Source organism: Amphiprion ocellaris, chromosome 11 (assembly GCF_022539595.1).
Source record: "Amphiprion ocellaris isolate individual 3 ecotype Okinawa chromosome 11, ASM2253959v1, whole genome shotgun sequence".
NCBI lineage: Eukaryota > Metazoa > Chordata > Actinopteri > Pomacentridae > Amphiprion > Amphiprion ocellaris.
Genome location: NC_072776.1, coordinates 33651324 through 33671678, shown reverse-complemented (window position 1 = coordinate 33671678; position 20355 = coordinate 33651324). Strand labels below are relative to the sequence as shown.

Genomic DNA, 20355 nt, shown 5'->3' with positions numbered 1-20355 from the left:
ACATCAGCACAACGTCAACACAACATCAGCACAAAGTCAACATGTCAGCACATCAGCACAACGTCAACACAATGTCAACACAACATCAGCATAACGTCAACACAACGTCAGCACGTCAGCATAACATCAACACGTCAACACATTTTATGTTTAGTATACACAACAATGCAACAAGACAACGATACATAAAGTAATTTAATCCTCTGATCAACAAACAGTAATAACTCAAAAAAATTACTAAAACTCATCACAGTTGTCTAAAATGAACCAAAATTTGTCTGAAATGATTCAAAAATTGTCTAAAAATAACTGAAACTCAATCAAACTGTCCAAAATGATACAAAAATTGACCACTTTTTGAATGAAATGATTTAAAAATTGTCCAAAACCAACTCAAATGTTGTCCAAAATCACTGAAACTAATTCAAATCCTCCAAAATGACCAAAGATACATCCAAAATGACATGGAACTTGACCACATTTTAAGCAAAATGATTCAAAAACTGTCCAAATCCAACTCAGATGTTGTCCAGAATAACTAAAACTCATCAAAATTGTCCAGAAATAACCTAAAATTGTCTGTAATGATTCAAAAACTGTTCAAAAATAACTAAAACTCAATCTAAATGTTCATAATGACGCAAGTTTTGTCCACTATGACCAAAGAAACATCCAAAATGACACAAAAATTTGACTAAAACTATTTAAAAACTGTCAAACACCAACTCAAATGTTGTTCAAAATCAGTAAAACTCATCAAAATTGTCTAAAATGAACCCCAATTTGTCAAAAATGATTCAAAACCTGTCAAAACTCATTCAAATGACGTCCAAAATAACTAAAACTCAATCAAATTGTCCACAATTACGAAAGAAACATCCAGAATGACACAAAAATTTGACTAAAATGATTCAAAAACTGTCCAAATATATTTAAATGATGTTGAAAATAACTCAAACTCATCCTAAATGACTGAAAACTGTCCAAATTGACCAAAAAAAGCTGTAAAATGACTGAGGAACTCACCAGATCTGCCAGCAGCGGCTGAGGCAGCGTCTTCTCCAGCTCTCTCCGTCTGCTCAGGTTTCGCCGTCGCAGCTCGTTCCTCCGGAGTTTATATTCTTCATAGAGGCTCAGGTCTTTGGTCCAGGGTCGGACCGCCTGGCGAGGAGGAACACCGGGAGGAAGAACCGCCAGGGAGGAGGACAGAGGAGGGACTGGATCTGAGAGAACATAGAAAGGTTTAACATAGTTATACACGATAAATATCACCCTTTATTTCCTCTACAAGACAACCAAAGCTCCTAAACATCCCAGATCCACTCACAGCTGGTCGGACTGGAGGCTGAACTCTGGTTCATCTGGTTTCCTGGAAGTCTGGACCAATCAGTCATCGACCTCTGAGGCTGCAGGAAAAGACAAAATATTTATTCTGCTCAATAACCTGCACCATTAATGCAACATGAACCATGATTCTGGCTTCACTCCGTCCCCAGAAAACCGTTCATGTAGATAAAATCACCTGGTTTCAGGTAAATGTGACATTAAAACTGCTGATTTCACAACAAAATGTCTTGAAACTTGTTCAAATTCACTCAAAAACACGTGGAGAAGCAGTTTTGGACTTAATGTGATTTATATTCAGCCTCTCAAAGACGCTTTGAATTCAGCTCCAGATTATTTTCTGTGTAAAAGCAATAAATGGCTGTAAACATGACTCAGAAAAGTCCAGAGAGACTTAAAGCAAAAGAATCTGTCAAAATGATTCAAACTGTCCACACTGTCTTAAATGTTGTCCAGAACAACTAAAACTCAATCAAACTGTCCAAAATGACTCAAATTTTGTCAAAAATGACCAAAAAAACACCCCAAAGGATCGAAAATTGACCACATTTTGTCTAAAAATTATTTTAAAATTGTCCAAATAACTCTAATGTTATCCAGAAAAAACTCATAACTCATAGCTCCATTTTGTTTGAAATAATTCAAAAACTGTCCAAAATAACAAAAACTAAATCAAATTGTCCAAAATGACTCAAGTTTTGTCCAAAATGACCAAAGAAACATCCAAAATGACACAAAAATTGGCCACGTTTACTTTAAAATTATTTTAAAATTGTCTAAAATGAATCAAGTTTTGTCAAAAATTACACAAAAATTTACATTTTGACTAAAATGATTCAAAAATGGTCCAAAACCAACTCAAATGTTGTCCAAAAATTACTAAAACTCATTAAAATTGCCCAAAATGACCAAAGAAATATCAAAATGACACAATTGATCACATTCTGACTAAAATGATTCAAAGACTGTCAAAAACCAACTCAGAAACTGTCCAAAATAACTAAAACTCAATCAAATTGTCCAAAATGACTTAAGTTTTCTCCACAGCAACCAAAGAAACATCCAAAATGACACAAAAAAAAATGCCACATTTCGACTAAAATGATTCAAAAACTGTCCAGACCGACTCAAATGTTGTCTAAAAATTACTGAAACTCATCAGAATTGTCCAAAATGAACCAGAATTTGTCTAAAATGATTCAAGAACTGTCTGAAATAACTAAAACTCAGTGAAATTATCCAAAATGAGACAAAAATTGATCACATTTTAACTAAAATGATTCAAAAATGTGCACTTTTCTTTCTAAACTACTGTCTATGTTCTTTGTAAATTCTCTCTCAGTTGTTCTGAACTGCGTAGCTCCACCCCCTAAACTCACCTGAGTCTCTGGAGGAGGACCTGTCTTCACCTGGCAGTCCAGCAGCAGCGTCTCCATCCCCTGATGCTCCTCCTCTGGTTCCTCCTTGATGCAGATCACCTCCTCCTCTTCCTCTTCCTCCTCCTCCTGCTTCACCTGCATCAGAAACATCAACAGGAGAAAAAAGCGACTTCAGGACTGTGATAAACTCCAGACTTCCATGATAAACATTTGACTTCACAGCTTTAGTTGATGACTGTAGTTGCTACCTGAGGACCAGTAGAGGGCAGTGTGGAGCTGTCAGCCTGAGTTAATCTGTCTGGAGACTGTTGACCTCCATCTAAAGTGGGAGTGTGGACGGGAGGCGGAGCCACGACGGCGTCCACAGCTTCAGTCTGAGGCTGCAGAGTGATCGTCCAATCACACTCATCGTCCAGGTCCACGTCTTTGCTCTCAACTGGGTCTGCAGGACAGAATAAAACTGAAAAAAAGACAACGGTTCAGTCCAGTTTATCTGAGCAGGAAGACGGGAACAGAAATATTCTCTCAGTCCAGATGCAGCTGTTAGGTTCAAGGCCTCTTCCAGCGACAGTAAAAGTAAAATAATTAGAGTAGATTAAAAATAATAACTGTTTTCATTTCTAGCAAACAGTTTTCAAATTTAGACGAATATTGTACCTTGAACACTTAACAAAATCATCAACTACTGGTGATTAATGTGACAATCAGTTCAGGAAATCATTTACAATTTACTTTTACAAAAGCAAAATGAGATGCTAAATGACACAAAACAAGAACAACAACACACAAACTGACAAAAAAAGAGATAGAAAATGACAAACAAGAAACAAATGAACACAAAACAAGAAAAAAAAAGCCAAGAAACAACCAAAACAAAACATTAAATGACAAAAATAGGACACAAAACAACTGAAAGGAGACAAAATTGTTGCAGACATGAAACAAGGAAAACAATAAAACTGACAAAAACGAGATTCAAAATGACATAAAACAATGGAAACGAGCCAAAAACAACCAAAACAAGACACTAAATGACAAAAATCAGACACAAAACAACTGAAAGGAGACAAAACTGTCACAAAGAGACAAAGAAGACACACAAAATAAGAATAAAAGACACAAAATGACCATAACAAGATATAAAACAATGTAAACGAGACACAAAATGACAGAAGTCAAGAAAAACACAGAATAAAACAACCAATATGAGATATTAAAAGACAAAAACGAGACACAAAACGACATATAACAAGAAAAACATGACACAAATGTCATAATGACATATGAAATTACATAAATGACACACAAAATGACACAAAACAAGAAAAACAAGCATAAAACAACCAAAAAGAGACACTAAATGACAAAAATGAGACACAAAACAACTGAAAGGAGACAAAACTGTCCCAAACACAAAGACAAAACAAGAAAAAAAGCCCCAAAACTAATAGAACGAGCTATAAAATCACAAAAATTAGACAAAAAATGACCAGAATCAGTGTTGGTAACATCTGACGAGACTCGACACTCATGTTGAACGTGTTGATTTCCAAGATTTTTACATTTTTGTAAAATAAAAACGACATATTTTAAAAAGTGTAAATCTGTCATTCTAAGTTTCTCCTGCTGCACAGCAGGAATTTCTGAGTTCTACATTTGTATTGCAGTGAAAAATGAACAAAAACCCGTGATTTAAACTAAACAGACGTTTTGTACCTGAGCTGCTGCCCAGATGTTCTACAGGTGTGTTGACGGTCAGTGAAACCGGCAGCAGCAGCTCAGACGAATCAGAAGCAGCAACATCAGACGGACAACAGACTCTGACTGCTCGTCTGCTGGCGCTCTGGGAAGAGGTGCATTCTGGGACTGCAGACACAGGAAAGAAGCATTTAAACACCGTTAAACATCAGAGAATATTTTTAAAACAGCACAAACTACACGAGCAATGTGGTGGTGCTATGAAGCAAAATGGAAATATCTTATATTATACTGCAATATAAAATCATCATGTACTGGAATAAAACATGGGATTGTCATGAGTTTACATGACAATCCCATGAAACTAAGACTATTCTAGATGTCTGCATTTAAGAGAGGGGGGAGGGGAAGAGGTCCGAGTATTCGGATCTCAAAATGAATATTGGGATACCACCACAACGGCTGAGTATTTGGATATTCGGGTCCAGAAATTCAGAAATTGGTGTTTTATTGAACCCTCACCTTGGTTACTTCTGGTCGCTGCTTCCTCGTTGGTTCTGATGTGAGCAGAGCAGGACATGGAGGCCTCGGCGGCTGAGACTCCGGTCCCTCCTCTGTGGATGCGGGTGAAGGCGGGTGGCTGGATGCGGACCAGCGTGGAGGTGGAGGCCCTCTGCTGCAGCTCCTCCTCCACGCCCTGCCGGTAGTACTTCAGCTTCAGCTCGGTGTAGCGCAGCTTGGCCCGGATGTTGTCGTTCTCCTTCTCCTTCAGCGCCTTCTCCCTCTGCAGCGCCGCCACATCCTTCTTCGTCAGCACCAGCTGGGCCTTCAGCTCCTCGAACTTCACCCCCACCACCTTCAGCATCTCGGCCAGCACCGTCTCCACGGCGACGTTCACCGCCCGCTCCACCACGGTGCCCATCTGGCCTCGGATCAGCGACACGGCGATGCTGACGTCCATCCTGGTCCCACAACTGACGGAGACGGTTCTTCACAGGTTCACCTGCAGCCACAGAAACAGTTTATTCATCTCTCATGTCACTAAATCTAAAATTCTACAGTTTCATTTAGCTTTTATCCAAAGCGACGAACATCTGAGAGCAGATACAACACAGGGAAGGACCTAGTCAGGAGAAAACAACCTGGAGAAGAGTTTTAAAACAAGTTCAGGTGTGATAACAGGACCGTGGTGTCGACAGGCAGTACAGGAGGTATTGTTTATTTTTGTTTGCAGTCTGTCAAAAGTCTTCAGTGAAGATCTGCTTTTCAGTCTTTTCTGCAAGACTGAGAGAAACTCTGCAGATCCAACAGAGTTTGGAAACTCGTTCCACCACCTGGTAACCAAAGAGGAGAAGAGTCTAGCTGTGGACCGGCCCTGTTGTGGTGATAAAAACTTGAAACTTGTCCAAAATGACAATAACTTGTTTAAAATTACTCAAAACTTGCCTAAAATTGAGCAAAAATTGCCTGAAATGATAAAAAGAAATGATCCAAAATCACTCAAAACCTTCCCAAATGAACAAAATGATAAAAACTTTTCCTGAATTGAACAAAAATTGCCTGAAATGACAAAAACAAAAGGTTCAAAATGACTCAAAACTTGTCCAAAATAACTCAAAACCTTACCAAAAGAACAGAAATGTGTTCATAACAACTCAAAACTTGTCCTAAATGACGAAAACTTTTTCTAAAATTTAGCAAAAATTCCCTGAAATGACAAAAAAAGATCTAAAATGACTCAAAACTTGTCAAAAATGACAAAAGCTTGTTTGAAATGAATCAAAACTTATCTAAAATGACTCAAATGTGACTATAACAACTCAAAATGTGGCCAAAATGACAATAAATAGACAAAAAACAGGACTGAGTCAGCTGTGACCGACAGACACCAAACTAAAATTCACAGTTTCCGGCTGAACTGCAGGCAGTTGTATGTAAAAAGCTGAATCTCTATTGTACACGGAGTCTACATTATTTCCAGTGTTGGTGTTCCACCTGTATTTAGTCATTAGTTCAGGAAATAAACAATTCAAATAAACACGGATGAAGAGGAATCACCTGTTACACAACCACTAAGACCACTACAAGCTGGAACCTGTAGTGCTGGAACATTTTTGGAGGTTCCTCTGTATTAAAGTTTTAAAAAAACTAAACAATTCAGTTATGTTTCCATCTAATTATAATTATACTGTAAATATTAACATAAACGCAGGTGTTTGAGTGGAGAATCAGGCAGTTTGACACTAGAAATGAACTGAGGGGCCTTCACACTCTTCAGATAGTGAAATTTAGTTGACATATTTTATATTTTAGCAGCAGAAGGATGCTAACAGTACAGGCTAACAGCTAATAGCATCATGTTTGTGTAGCTCATAGCTGAACTGACGGACATTAAACACTGAATTCTTACATTAACACTTCACCAGCTGTTCAGGCTCCTTCTTGTTGTTAGTTTAGCCGGTTAGCTAACAGCTAACAGCTAGCCCAGCGAAGCTCCTAACAGCTAATTAAAAGTCAACCCGTAGTTAGCCTGCTAGCCTAGCCTGACGTTAGACGCCCTTTAAAGGCTGTTGAGTAAAATTTGTTACCTTTGGCGCAACGTTTGTGAGTAAATTTCCGCTGAAGAGCAGCTTTAGCATCACTCAGCTGAGTTTGGAGGAGCGTTTCCGAGGTGACGCTTCTTCTTCTTCTGCTTCGAAGTTTATCGGCAACAACGGAAATGACGCAACATCACCGACACCAACTGGTAGGAGTGTGAATAACATCTGTATTTACAACTGTCACATAATAATAATAATTGAAGTAGCATTAGTAGTATTAATATTAGCTGTATTAGCAGTAGTATTGGTACTATTAGTAGTAGTAGTGGTATTAGTAGTACTAGTATTAGCAGTATTACTAATATTAATAGTATTAGTATCATTAGTATCAGCAGTGGTAGTTGTAGTAGTTGTAGCTGTAGTAGTAGTTGTATTTGTTGTAGTAATTGCAGTAGTTGTTTTGTAGTTGTAGGAGTTGTAGTAAGTATAGTAGTAGTTGTAGTAACAGTAGTTGCTGTAGAAGTAGTAGTAGATGCTCTTGTAGTTGTAGTAGAAGCTGTAGTAGTTGTATTTGTTGTAGTAATTGTAGTAGTTGTTTTGTAGTTGTAGCTGTAGATGCTGTTGTAGTAGTTGTAATAGTAGTTGTAGTAGTGGTAGTTGTTGGTATTGTTGTAGTAGTTGTTGTAGTAGTAGTAGTAGTTGTTGGTGTTGTAGTAGTTGTAGTAGTCGTTGTAGTAGTAGTATTTGTTGGTATTGTTGTAGTAGTTGTAATAGTAGTTGTAGTAGTGGTAGTTGTTGCAGTTGTTGATATTGTAGTAGTCGTTGTTGTAGTGGTTGTATTAGTTGCAGTTTTAGTAGTTGTACTTTTTACAGTTGTTTTACAGATGTTTTCTTGCTCCTCTACAGCCAGATCTTCACATTTTCAATTTATTTTTTTATTCTTTACAGTGTAGACATGACTGAGACCTTTTATTTGTAATGTGATCTGTCATATTAACACAAACAGGCAGAGTTTCTGTTTATTAATGTTTATTTTCAGGCTCCATGTTTTTCTCTCCTCCAGCTGTTGACTGAGTTTCAGGAAGTTTAACATCATTTTATGAAACAGCAGTTGGAGGTTTCAGCTTTTCAGACCCAGCAGCTGCATCAGAGCGAAGTACGAGTAGATCCACGGCCTGGAGACGCTCTGAGTTTTCTGCAGACCTCCAGCCTCCAACAGGAGACCCCGTTTAAAGGCCGACTGCTGCTGCAACAGCGCCACCTGTCTGCAGGGAGGAAACAATGATGGAGACTGTTTTAACTGTTGGAACAGCTCAACTCCTTCAGAGGTGGAAATCAGAGGAAAAGCAAAAGTAAGATAACTCATTTTATGAAAATATCTACTGCATACAGTTATATATGTGAATATTATTTTTACAAAAATTAAGCAAAAATTGCCATAAATAACATAAATTATCCAAAATGACAAGAATCTGTTACAAAATCACCTGAAACTGGTCCAAAATGGCAAAAATTTGACTATAACTACTTGAAACTTGGCCAAAATTACAAAAATCTTTCCTAAAATTAAGCAAAAATTGTGTGAAATAACAAAAACAATGGTCTTCTGTTTAATGAATCAAAACTTGTCTAAAATGGCAAAAATGTGACTATTACAACTACAAACTTGTCCAAAATGGTAATAACTTGCTAAATTTGACTAAAGATTAAATTAACAAGAAAGTGGTCATGACTCAAAACTTGTCCAAAATGACACAAATTTTTCCGAAAATTATGCAAAAATTGCTTCAAATGACAAAAAAGGTCCAAAATGACAAAAGCTTGTTTAAAACGACTCAAAACTTGTCCAAAATGACAATATATATTTTTAATATTACTAAAAATTTGTCCAAATTTCAGCAAAAATTGCCGTAAATGATTAAAAAAATGCCCAAAATGACTCAAAACTAAAATGTGACTATAAGTCCCATTTTAATGATTGTATGTTTCACCTGCTGATCAGTTCCTGCTCCAGTCGTCTCTCCTCTCGTTTCCTCCTGACCTCCTCCTCCTCTTCCTCCTTCTGATGGAGATAATCCATCCTCTGGTCTTCATCCATCTCCTGGAGCTTCTGGTTCTCCAGCTGCAGACGTTCCACAGCAGCTGGATGGAAAACAAAAAACAACATTAACAGCGTTTTGCATGTAAATGAAGAATTTCATTAGATATTATTTGTAATTTAATAATACAGAGAAAATCTGTATAATAACAGTATAGTGTTTTTTAAAAAAATGTTAGAAATTGCAAAAAAATAAAAATTAAGTAATTTTTTTTACAGTGTAGCAACCCTCTCTTTCATTCTGTCCATTTACAGGCTCATAATTTGACTTTTGAGGTCTAGAAGATGTTTTAATGTTCAAATAAACTTGATTTTTGTTCATAATTTGACTTTTATTGTGTATTAGAGGATGTTTTCCTGCTTTAATGTTCAAATAAACTTGATTTTTGATCATAATTTGACTTTTATTGTGTACTAGAGGATGTTTTCCTGCTTTAATGTTCAGATAAGCTTCATTTTTCCATCACCTCTCCTCCTCTGCTCCTCCTCCTCTCTCATCCTCTTCAGTCTCTCCATCTTCCTCTTCTTCTCCTCCTGCCTCCTCCTCTCTCTTCCTCTCTGCTCCTCCTCTCTTCTTACTCGATGCTGCTCCTCTTCCATCTTCCTCCTCCTCTCCTCCTCCTCCTCCTCCAGCTTCTTCAGTCTGTGGACAGAGTTCATCAGACATTAAAGAGGAAGTTAGGAGGCTGCACAGTTTCACCTTTAATGTTTAATGGGGAAAAACCTTCAGGACAGATGAAAAGATCAGCTTAAAATCTCATTTTTGTCTTCCTGTTGAAGCAGAATGGTACTGATTTTATTCACGAGACTCTGCATTAAAACTCTGGTAATAAATATCAAGCATGGAGAGTTTATGAACCATGTGAACGTCAAAATTCACCTGAGACATGTTATCTTTTCTTTATTTAATAAAAAAAGACAAAATTTATTGGCCAGAAACTGCAAAAACAAAGAATGCTTACATTTTCAACGTTCTAATGTCCAAAATGACAATATGTTGTTTAATATGACTAAAAACTTGTTCAAAATGACTCCAAACCTCCACAAATTAACAAAAACGTGTTCTCAAAAACTCAAAACTTGTCCAAAATGACAAAAATGTGTCCAAAAGTACACAAAACCTGTCCAAGTTAACAAAACCTCTTTTAAAATTAAGCAAAAATTGCCATAAATGACAAAAAAACTTGTGCAAATGACAAAATCTTGCTTAAAATTATTCAAAATGTGTCTCAAATGGCAAAAATGTGACAACAGCTACTCAAAATTTGTCCAAAATGACAAAAATGTATTCTAAAATTAAGCAAAATTTGCCCAAAATGACTAATAAAGATCCAAAATTACTCAAAACTTGCCCAAAATAGCAAACACTTTTTCTACAATTAAGCAGAAATTGCCGTAAATGCAAAAAAAATTTGTCCAAAATTACTCAAAACTTGCGAAAAAATGACAAAATCTTGTTTAAAATTACGCAAAACTTGTCTAAAATGGCAAAATGTGACTAAAACTACTTTGAACTTGGCCAAAGTGACAAAATCTTGTTTAATAGGACTAAAAACTTGTCCAAAATGACTCAAAACCTGCACAAATTAACAAAAAAGTGTTCATAACAGCTCAAAACTTCTCCAAAATGACAAAAAACATATTCTAAAAGTAATCAAAAATTGCCTGAAATGACAAAAAAAAAAAAACTGTTCAAAATGACTCAAAATTTGTCCAAATTAACATTTTTTCTAATATTGGGCAAAAGTTGCCATAAGTGCCCAAAAAAATGTCCAAAATGACAAAAGCTTGTTGAAAATTATTCAAAACTTGTGTAAAATGAAAAAAATGTGACAAGAACTACTAAAATCTTGTCTAAAATGACAACTACTTATTCTAAAATGAAGCAAAACTTGCCTAAAATGACAAATAAAAAGGTCCAAAATGACTCAAAAATTGTCCAAAATGATAAAACTTTTTCTTAAAATTAGGCAAAAATCTCCTGAAATGTGTAAAATCTTGCCTAAAATGACTGAAAACCTTCCTACATTAAGTAAAAGTGTCACAACAACTCAAAGCTTCAACACATCGTCTGGTTCTTTGCAGAGGATCAACGTTAAGCATCTTTCTACTGTTTTCAGACCTCAGCTCCTCGGTTCTCCTCTTCCTCTCCTCCTGCAGCTCCATCTTCATCCTCTCCTCCATCTGCTGCTTCCTCTCCTCCTCTTCCCTCCTCTTCCTCTCCTCTTCCTCCTTTTCCCTCCTCTTCCTCTCCTCTTCCTCCTCTTCCCTCCTCTTCCTCTCCTCTTCCTCCTCTTCCCTCCTCTTCCTCTCCTCTTCCTCCTCTTCCCTCCTCTTCCTCTCCTCTTCCTCCTTTTCCCTCCTCTTCCTCTCCACCTCCTGCCTTTTTCTTTCTGCTTGCTGGGACAGATGAAGAGCTGCAGCATCTTCTACCTCCATCTTCATCTTCATCTCCTCTTCCTCCATCTTCATCTCCTGACTCTGTCTGAATCTGGACGACTAAAACACAGAAAAACAATAAAAACATCAAACATGCACAACATGAGACACTGTCTTCCATGTTCGTTCACTCGTTAAATAGTTCATAGAGTAAAGAAAAGAAGGGAGACAAGCAATTATGATTTAATTCTAATCATTAAGATGACATGAAAACACTACAACAGTATCAGCATGAGTGTCCTGCACTGTAAAAAAAATAAAGAAATAAAAAAATCTGTTAAAAAAAAAAAAGTCTGGCAACAAGGTGTCAGAAAAAAAAAAATAAGAACAACTGCAAAAACAGTGACATTAATGGCAAATATCTGTGAAACAATCACATTTTAGTCCATTTAAATACAGTAAAACTGCAATTATACAGTCACACGCTGTAAAACAACAAATTAACATTTATAAAAATACCTGTTTTTAATGTGGACATTGACAGAGAAAATCTGGAAAATAAAAGTTTAAAATTTACCATTTTTCAAAACTCAAAATATATATTCTTTTATTTAAATACAGTAAAAAAATATATAATTTTACAGCAAATTACTACTATTGATATTTACAATATATAAATTTAGATTTTATGAGATATTAATTGTAATTTAACAAAACAGACAAAATAAATAAAACAGTTTTAAAAATAACCATTTTTCACTGTTTGATATTGATTTTTCCCCATCAAAAAACAGCAAATATGTGTAAAATAAAAATATATTTCACTTTTTTGAATATTCAAATATGCAACATTATAAAAAAAGAAATCAATGTTCATAAAAATACAGATTTTTTTTTAAAATTGTGGACGTTATGTACAATTTTGACCTGTTTTTGTCTGTGATTTATCTGGATATTACCTGTGATTTAGCAAAACAATGAAAATCTGTAAAATAACAGAATATTGTCTAAAGATTGCAGTGATAAACTTTTATAAATAAATAAATAAATAAAGTAAAGAAGTACGCTGTAAACCAACCTCTGGCTTCACTGGGTTCAACATCAGCTGTTCCTCCATTACCATGACGGTGGAACACGATGAAAGTCGGCCGTGTGATGATGTCACTCCAGCGGCCGCCGTCGGCCAATCACAGGAGGAGGCTGCTGACCTCCTCAAGCTCCTCTGATTGGACACAGACCTGAGCGAGCGAGCTGATTGGACGTTGCTGGGGTTGTTTGGGATGCTGTGATTGGCTGAAAGATCACTGAGCTTCTCTGAGTTTGTGTTTTCGTGTTTTGTTGCTGAAGAACTTTTGAAGTCAGACGTCGCTTTAGGATCCTCTTTTTGTGGGGCAGCTTCAGGAATTACTTACAGAACAATAAATCTACGTTATTAACATGTTTTTATCAGTCTTTTAAAATTTAAATCTAATGCTCAAAACAAAACAAAAGCTAAAAGAAGCTAACAAATAAAAACTTGCAGACGAAATGCAACAGACAGAAGATAATAAACAAAAGCTAACACACAGAAGCTAATAAACAAAAGGCAGCAGAAGCTAATAAACAAAAGCAAACAGATAAAATGCAACAGACAGAAGCGAATAAACAAAAGCTAACACACAGAAGCTAATAAACAAAAGCGAAGAGTTAAGAGACAATAAATAAAAGCTTGCAGACAAAGTGTAACTAACACAAGTTAATAAACAGAAGCAATAAAAGCTAATAAACACAAGCTAACAGAGGCTAATAAAAGAGTGTAGCTGCCAAAGTGTAACAGTCAGATGCTAATACACAATAGTCAAAAAAAGCTAATAAACAGAAGCTAACAGAAGTTAATAAACAAAAGTTAAGACACAAAAGCCAATAAATAAAAGCTAACAGACGGTGGCCAGCAGACTGAAGCTAATAAATGAAAGCTAGCAGAAGTGAATAAACAAAAGCTAACAAAAGCTAATAAACATATGCTAACAGACAAAATGTTTAACAGATTGAAGCTAATGGACAGAAGTTGATAAACTAAAGCTAACAGGGAAGGTGTAATGAACAAAAGTTAATAAACAAAAGCTAATAAACCAAAGGCAGCAGGAGCTAATAAACAAAAGCTAAGAGTTAAGAGCCAATAAATAAAAGCTAACAAAATGTAACTAACATAAGTTAATAAACAGAAACTAACAAACTTAATAAACAAAAGCTAAGACATAAAAGTCAATAAATTAAAGAGACAAAATGTAAAAAATAAAAGCTAATAAACAGAAGCAAGCTAACAGAGGCTAATAAGCACACGCTAACAGAAGCTAATACCCAAAACAGACTGCCGCTGCCAGATAAAGTGTCAGACGCTAATACACGATAGCCAATAAAAGCTGATAAGCAGAAGCTAACAGAAGTTAATAAACAAAAACTAAGAGATAAGAGCCAATAAACACAAGCTAGCAGACAGAAGCTAATAGACAAATATGTTGAAATTCAATTATATCTATGGGATGTACTATTTTGTTGACATGACTGTAAGCGTCTCACAGTGGTGCTAGCTAATTATTTTTAGCATCAGACAGTATTTGTGACGTCTTACCAACATGTAGCTCTGTTGACCTTTCTCTCCTCCTCAGCCTCCTCTTCCTCCTCTCAGCAGACTCTTCTTCCTCCTCCTTCATCTTCAGATCTCCTCTCAGACCTTCTCTCATCTTCTTTTTCTAGAATTCAGTCAGTAACATCCAGATAGTTCCATGTGTTTCGAGTTTTCTGGTATTTTGTGTTCATAATTTAAACTTTTATTGATATTTTATGCAGTTTTAAAGCAGTATTTGGTCTAAATATGAGCAATAAATCAGTAAATTCTCACCACAGATGGAAGAACAGAGCGATCCAGAGTTTCTTCTTCTTGGTTCGTTGTCTCTTCTTGTTTCGACTGATCATCACTTTCTGTCTTTTGTTTTCTTTTTTCTTTCCTCCTCGTCTTCTGTTTGTCTGATTCTGCACTCTTCACCATTTTTGCATTCTTTTTCCTAAATAAAATAAAGGACAAAATAATGTATTAGTGTGTGTTTGAAAGTTTCCAAATCCTTCAAATTTTTCTTCATTTTTGCATAAATTTTGACCTAAAACACCAACAGATTATAACATCAATCTACACTCAGATATGTAATATTAGATTATTTTCCTTAATAGATAAATGACCAAGTTTGTTCAAATGGCTCGTCTTTATCTATTTTTCAGACTTGTGCAAAAACCTGATGGTTTGTATTCTTTATGCAGAAATATAAAATACTGATTAAGAGTTTATGTTTTTGTTTATTAGCTTATGTCTCTTTCCTTTTGGTTGTTAGCTTCCATTACATTTTATCTGGTAGCTACAGTCTGTTAGCTTTTGTTTATTAGTTCAGGTCTGTAACATTTTGTCTGGTTTTATTAAATAAACAAAGAGAACTGTTCTAAGAGTTTATAAGACTTCCTGGTTCACCCTGTGGCCACTGCAACGTTCTCAGGGTTCTGCCTCTTCTTGGTTTGGTCCACAGGTGGTTTTTCTTCTTCTTCTGCTGCTGCTTCAGGAAAGTTCATGATCTGACTGTAGACACAAAATTACCAAAATAAGAGAAACAGACTTTGAACTGACACATAACAACCACAAATGACCACAGGGCAATAAAAATGACCCCAAAGACACATAGAAACAACAACAAAAAAACACAAAATGATCTAAAAAAAATACACCCAATTACCACAAAGATTCACAAAAAGAACAACAAAAACCGCAAAATGAAAAAAATACACCTAATTAGCACAAAAAGACAGAAAAACAACAAAAATCATAAAATGATGAAAAAATCCACCCAATTACCACAAAGAGGCACACAAACAACAAAAAACACAAAATAATAAAAAAATACACAGAATTACCACAAAGAGACACAAAACCAACTACAAAACCCAGAAAATTATCTCAAAAATACACACATTTACTACAAAGAGACACAAAACAACAACAAAAAACACAAAATGATGACAAAATTACACATATTTACCACAGAGAGACACAAAAACAACAACAAAAACCACAAAATGATCAATAAAATACACAATTACCACAGAGACACAAAAATAACAACAAAAATCACAAAATGATCAATAAAATACACATAATTACCACAGAGACACAAAAATAACAACAAAAAACACAAAATGATCAATAAAATACACATAATTAAAATAAAGAGACACAAAACAACCCAAACAGATGTGTGTCTTTGTAATGAAGCTGATTTATAAACTATAACTGATAGTAAAAAGTCTATGTAAATATGAATCACACAAACCCTGATCCAGGTGATGCAGGTAAATGGCTGCTGTGTTCTGAGCTGCTCTGCTCCTCTTCATCATCTTCTTCTTCCTCAGTGTTTCCTCCTCTTTGTTCCATCAGTAGATTCTTCCCATCGCTGCCATTATTGTTCTCTCTTGGATTTAAATTTGACTTATTTCTGATGAAAGCAACAGCAGAGTTTGTACCTGAGTCAGTGCAGCTGCTGGATGAGTCCATCTCAGGTGATCCAAGAACATCCAAGAGCTGCTAAAACAAGGAAACAAAAACCATCTACGTCCATGAAGAGCTGCTCTGAATGAGCTCTGACCTTCACTTTAGATGCTGTTGGACGTTCACTAACCTTCTGGACGGACTGATGCTGCTGGATGTCGCCTACAGGATCATCTGTGTTCAGCTCCTCCTCGGCTTCTGGACACCAAGTACAGTAAAATAAAGGAATAATTCAAGAGTTGAGCATCTAAAAACTGATTTCATGATACTTTAAAGTTCCTTGCATTCATAAAAACAGAAATATAGAGTGCTAATTGTACAAACGTGTCCAAAATCTGGATTTTGACACAAAAAAAGGCTAAAAATCTTATTAACACACAAACGTCATAATTTGGATATTAATGCACAAATGTGTCAAAAATAAGTACAATAATACTAAAAAAGAACAAAAAAAGTGTAAAAAATCTGTAAACTATTGTATTAAATTTTAATATGATTACAAAAACTGTTGTAAAAATCTTGATATTAATGTACAAAAATGTTAAAAATCTGGATATTAACACACAGATGTGTCAAAACTCTGGATATTAACACCTAAAAGTGTCAACATTTTTGGTGTAAAGGCGCAAATGCGTCAAAAAGCTGGATATTAAGGTAAAAATGGGTTAAAAATATGAAAATTAACACACGTGTAAAAAAAAAAAATCTGGATATTAACACACAAAAGTGCCAAAAAAATGGATATAAATGCATTAAAGTCAATATTTTAATTTTTCTATCAGCTACCTGTAACATATGTGTTGCTCACCTGCACAGGTAACACACCTGTACTGTGTGTTTTACCTGGGAGTGTGTGTTGAGGCTGCAGCAGGATGAACCAGGGGAACTCCTGTCCATCTGTAGAAACCACCTGCAGGGCTGAAGGACGGACAGACAGAGGGACAGACAGACAGAGGGACAGACAGAGGGACAGAGAGACAGACAGACAGAGGGAGGGACAAACAAACAGACAGACAGACAGAGGGACAGAGGGACAGACAGACAGAGGGAGGGACAAACAGACAGACAGACAGACAGAGGGACAGACAGACAGAGGGAGGGACAAACAGACAGACAGACAGACAGAGGGACAGACAGACGGACAGACGAACAGAGGGACAGAGGGACAGAGGGACAGACAGACAGAGGGAGGGACAAACAGATAGACAGAGGGACAGACAGACAGACAGAGGGACAGACAGACGGACGGACGGACAGACAGACAGACAGACAGAGGGACAGACAGACAGACAGACAGAGGGACAGACAGACGGACGGACGGACGGACGGACGGACGGACGGACGGACGGACGGACGGACGGACGGACGGACGGACGGACGGACAGACAGACAGACAGAGGGACAGACAGAGGGACAGACAGACAGACAGACAGACAGACAGACAGACAGACAGACAGACAGAGGGACAGACGGACAGACGGACAGACGGACAGACGGACAGACGGACAGACGGACAGACAGACAGAGGGACAGACAGACAGACAGACAGAGGGACAGACAGACAGACAGACAGACAGAGGGACAGACAGACGGACGGACAGACAGACAGACAGAGGGACAGACAGACGGACAGACGGACAGACGGACAGACGGACAGACGGACAGACAGACAGACAGACAGACAGACAGAGGGACGGACAGACGGACAGACGGACAGACGGACAGACGGACAGACGGACAGACGGACAGACAGACAGACAGACAGACAGACAGAGGGACGGACAGAGGGACGGTGAGTAACTGACGGTTTATTGATCAGGTATCAGTTACTGTCAGATGTTTGATCACCTTCAGTCTGGTCCTGGTTGTTGTTGAACAGAGACAGTCGGATTATTTCCCCATCAGGACCCAGAATCAAGCTGCCCACAGACCTGCTGCTCTGAACATCTGGAAACCAACATGACAACTTCCTGTTACTAGATTTAGGTATATAATGTATACATACATATATATTGATATTTTGTGGCAAAATTTTAAACATTTGTCTTGTGTCACTGTTTTGCAGTTTTATTTGAGTCTCATTTTTGCCGTTTCTAGTCTTGTTTTCGTCGTTTTTGTGTGTCTCTGGGAAAGCTTTGTTACTTTGTGGTTGTTTTGTATCTGCTTTTTCTTGTAGGTTGTTTTGCATCAGACTTTTGTTGTTTTCTGTCTTGTTTTTGTTGTTTTCTATCTTGTTTTTGTTGTTTTATGACAATTGTGTCACCGTGCAGTCAAATAGTGTCTTGCTTTGTGTCTCACTTTAGTTTTTTTCAGTCTATTTTTTGTCTTTTTGTGTCTTGTTTTAGCTGTTTTCGGTTTCGTTTTTGTAATTTTGTGTCTTGTTTTGGTTGCTTTCTGTGTCTGTGGGAAAGCTTTGTCACTCTGTGGTCCATTTGTATCTGCTTTTTCTTGTTTTAAGTTGTTCTGCATCACGTTTTTGTTGTTTTGTGTCTTGTGTCTGTTGTTTTCTGTCTTGTTTTTGCTGTTTTCTGTCTTGTTTTTGTTGCTTTGTGTCTAGTTTTGGTCATTTTGTGTGCTTTGGGACAGTTTTGTCACAGTGTAGTAATATAGTGTCTTGCTATGAGTTTCGTTTTAGGTTTTTTCTATCTATTTTGTCATTTTGTGTCTTGTTTTAGTTGCTTTGTGTGTCTGGGAGAGTTTTGTCACTTTCTGCCTTGTTTTTCTCATTTTGTGTAGTTTTATATCATTTTTGTCATTTTCCGTCCAGTTTTTCGTGGTTTTGTGTGTCTTTTCAACAATTTTTGTCACTTTGTGTCTTCTTTTTGTTGTTTTCTGTTTGTGGCAGGTTTTAGGAGTTCAGAGAGTTAAAGTAGATAATGATTAAATAAACATTTATCTCCACAGACCTCTGAGCTGTAGTGGCAGGACTCCCTTCACCACATCTCTGTTAGTGTCGCTGGGTTCACAGAGGTTCTGGAGGTTCTGTAAGAAAGCCAGAGAGCTCTGTCTTCCCGGACCTCTACGTCCTGCAACAGAACCAGACGGTTCTGGTGGAAGACAAGAATCTGCAGGAAGATGTAAGGCATTACTTGAAAGAAAGTTCAGTTATGTTAAGGATTTTAAAATGGTAAATATATACATTTTTTAAAATATTAAGCATGAAAACAGGGCAAAATAATTGTAAATATTGTGTACAAATGATGAATTTAACTTGTGTGAATCATCTGGAGCCTGGATCTGAGGCTACAGAATCCAAGAATCTCAAGCAAAACTTCCAAACTTCCGGAAAAATATCTCATATTTACCATCTCCTGGCTGCAGCAGAACCACAGAACCTCCGTCAGAAGAAAACCATCGTCCTCGTCGTCGCTCTGCTGCCTCGGTTTTAACACGTCGTTTCTCTGGTTTTACTTTTCCTTCTCTTTGTTTGTCGCCACTCAGATCTTCTGACAGACAGAGGAAGGAAACTCAGAACATAACAGAACAAGTTCATTTGATGCAATGATCTAACTTTAGAAGTATTCTAGTGATCTGTTCCCACCATCTAATTCACCCTCATCTGAAGTTTCCCCTTTTACTGCTTTTCAACACTGTGTGAAGTTCAGGTTCCACAGGGATCAGGAGTGAACAGAACTTTTCAGGTCCAGACTCTAGTTCTCAGTTGGATTGAGGTTTAGACTCTGACTCAGCCTCCAGAACTTCCACCTTGTTGTCTTTAAACCATTTCTGAGGATCTTTGTCTGTTTGCTTTGACTCATCTGGATGGAAAACTAATTTTCTCCAAGTCTCAGTTCTCTTCAGACTCCATCAAGTTGTCCTCCAGGATTTCTCTAGACTTTATTGCATTGATTTTACCCTCTACCTTTACAAGCCTTCCAGGACCTGCTGCTGAGGAACATCATGATGCTGCCACCACCATGCTTCACAGTGCTGATGGTGTGTTTGTGATGATGTTCAGTGTTTGCTGTCCATCAAACATATCATCTAGTCTGATGGACTAAAAGCTCCATCCTGGTCTCCTCAGACCAAAGAACCTTCTTCCAGGTGTCTTCAGAGTCTCCACATGTCTTCTGGTGAACTCTAGTCCAGATTTAATCTGAGATTTTTCCATCAGAGTCTTTCTCTTTGTCTCCATAAAGCTTTGACTGGTGAAGAACAGACAACAGTTGTTGGATGAACAGTCTCTAACATCTCAGCTGCTGAAGCTGGAACTCCTTCAGAGGAGTCATAGGAGTCTTGGTGGCCTCCCTCTCTAGTCTCTTCCTTCTCGGTCTCTTGGTTTTTGAGGACATCCTGCTCTAGTTTATTCATGTTCCATCTTCCTTCCATTTCTTAATGATGGATTTAACT

The 20355-nt window shown here is 37.1% G+C and overlaps 2 protein-coding genes across 6 annotated transcripts in view; both read right to left on the bottom strand.

The window, feature by feature from the left end:
• Positions 1–32: 32 nt before the first annotated feature.
• si:ch211-67e16.4 (uncharacterized) lies at positions 33–7137 on the bottom strand. The gene is made up of 7 exons (XM_055014974.1): positions 7010–7137; positions 4944–5424; positions 4440–4589; positions 2972–3183; positions 2724–2858; positions 1328–1406; positions 33–1223 (listed from the first exon to the last, which is right to left on the bottom strand). The coding sequence occupies exons 2-7, from the start codon at positions 5380–5382 to the stop codon at positions 865–867; spliced, it is 1374 nt and encodes a 457-aa protein (XP_054870949.1). The 5' UTR covers positions 5383–5424; positions 7010–7137; the 3' UTR covers positions 33–864.
• Positions 7138–7973: 836 nt separating this feature from the next.
• Positions 7974–20355, bottom strand: part of LOC111581845 (uncharacterized protein KIAA2012) — a 29960-nt gene continuing 17578 nt past the window's right edge. For 4 of the 5 annotated variants that reach the window (XM_055015433.1, XM_055015434.1, XM_055015436.1 and 1 more), the window contains 14 exons: positions 19311–19451; positions 18912–19070; positions 17854–17952; positions 16849–16923; positions 16136–16203; positions 15791–16041; positions 14938–15042; positions 14320–14482; positions 14050–14170; positions 12517–12845; positions 11182–11558; positions 9527–9702; positions 8953–9103; positions 7974–8226 (listed from right to left, as the gene is read on the bottom strand). In XM_055015433.1, the coding sequence (XP_054871408.1) occupies positions 8082–8226; positions 8953–9103; positions 9527–9702; positions 11182–11558; positions 12517–12845; positions 14050–14170; positions 14320–14482; positions 14938–15042; positions 15791–16041; positions 16136–16203; positions 16849–16923; positions 17854–17952; positions 18912–19070; positions 19311–19451 (2360 nt within the window). In that variant the 3' untranslated portion in view covers positions 7974–8081. The remainder of the gene's footprint in view (positions 8227–8952; positions 9104–9526; positions 9703–11181; positions 11559–12516; positions 12846–14049; positions 14171–14319; positions 14483–14937; positions 15043–15790; positions 16042–16135; positions 16204–16848; positions 16924–17853; positions 17953–18911; positions 19071–19310; positions 19452–20355) is intronic. The other variant, XM_055015435.1, reaches the window with a different exon arrangement.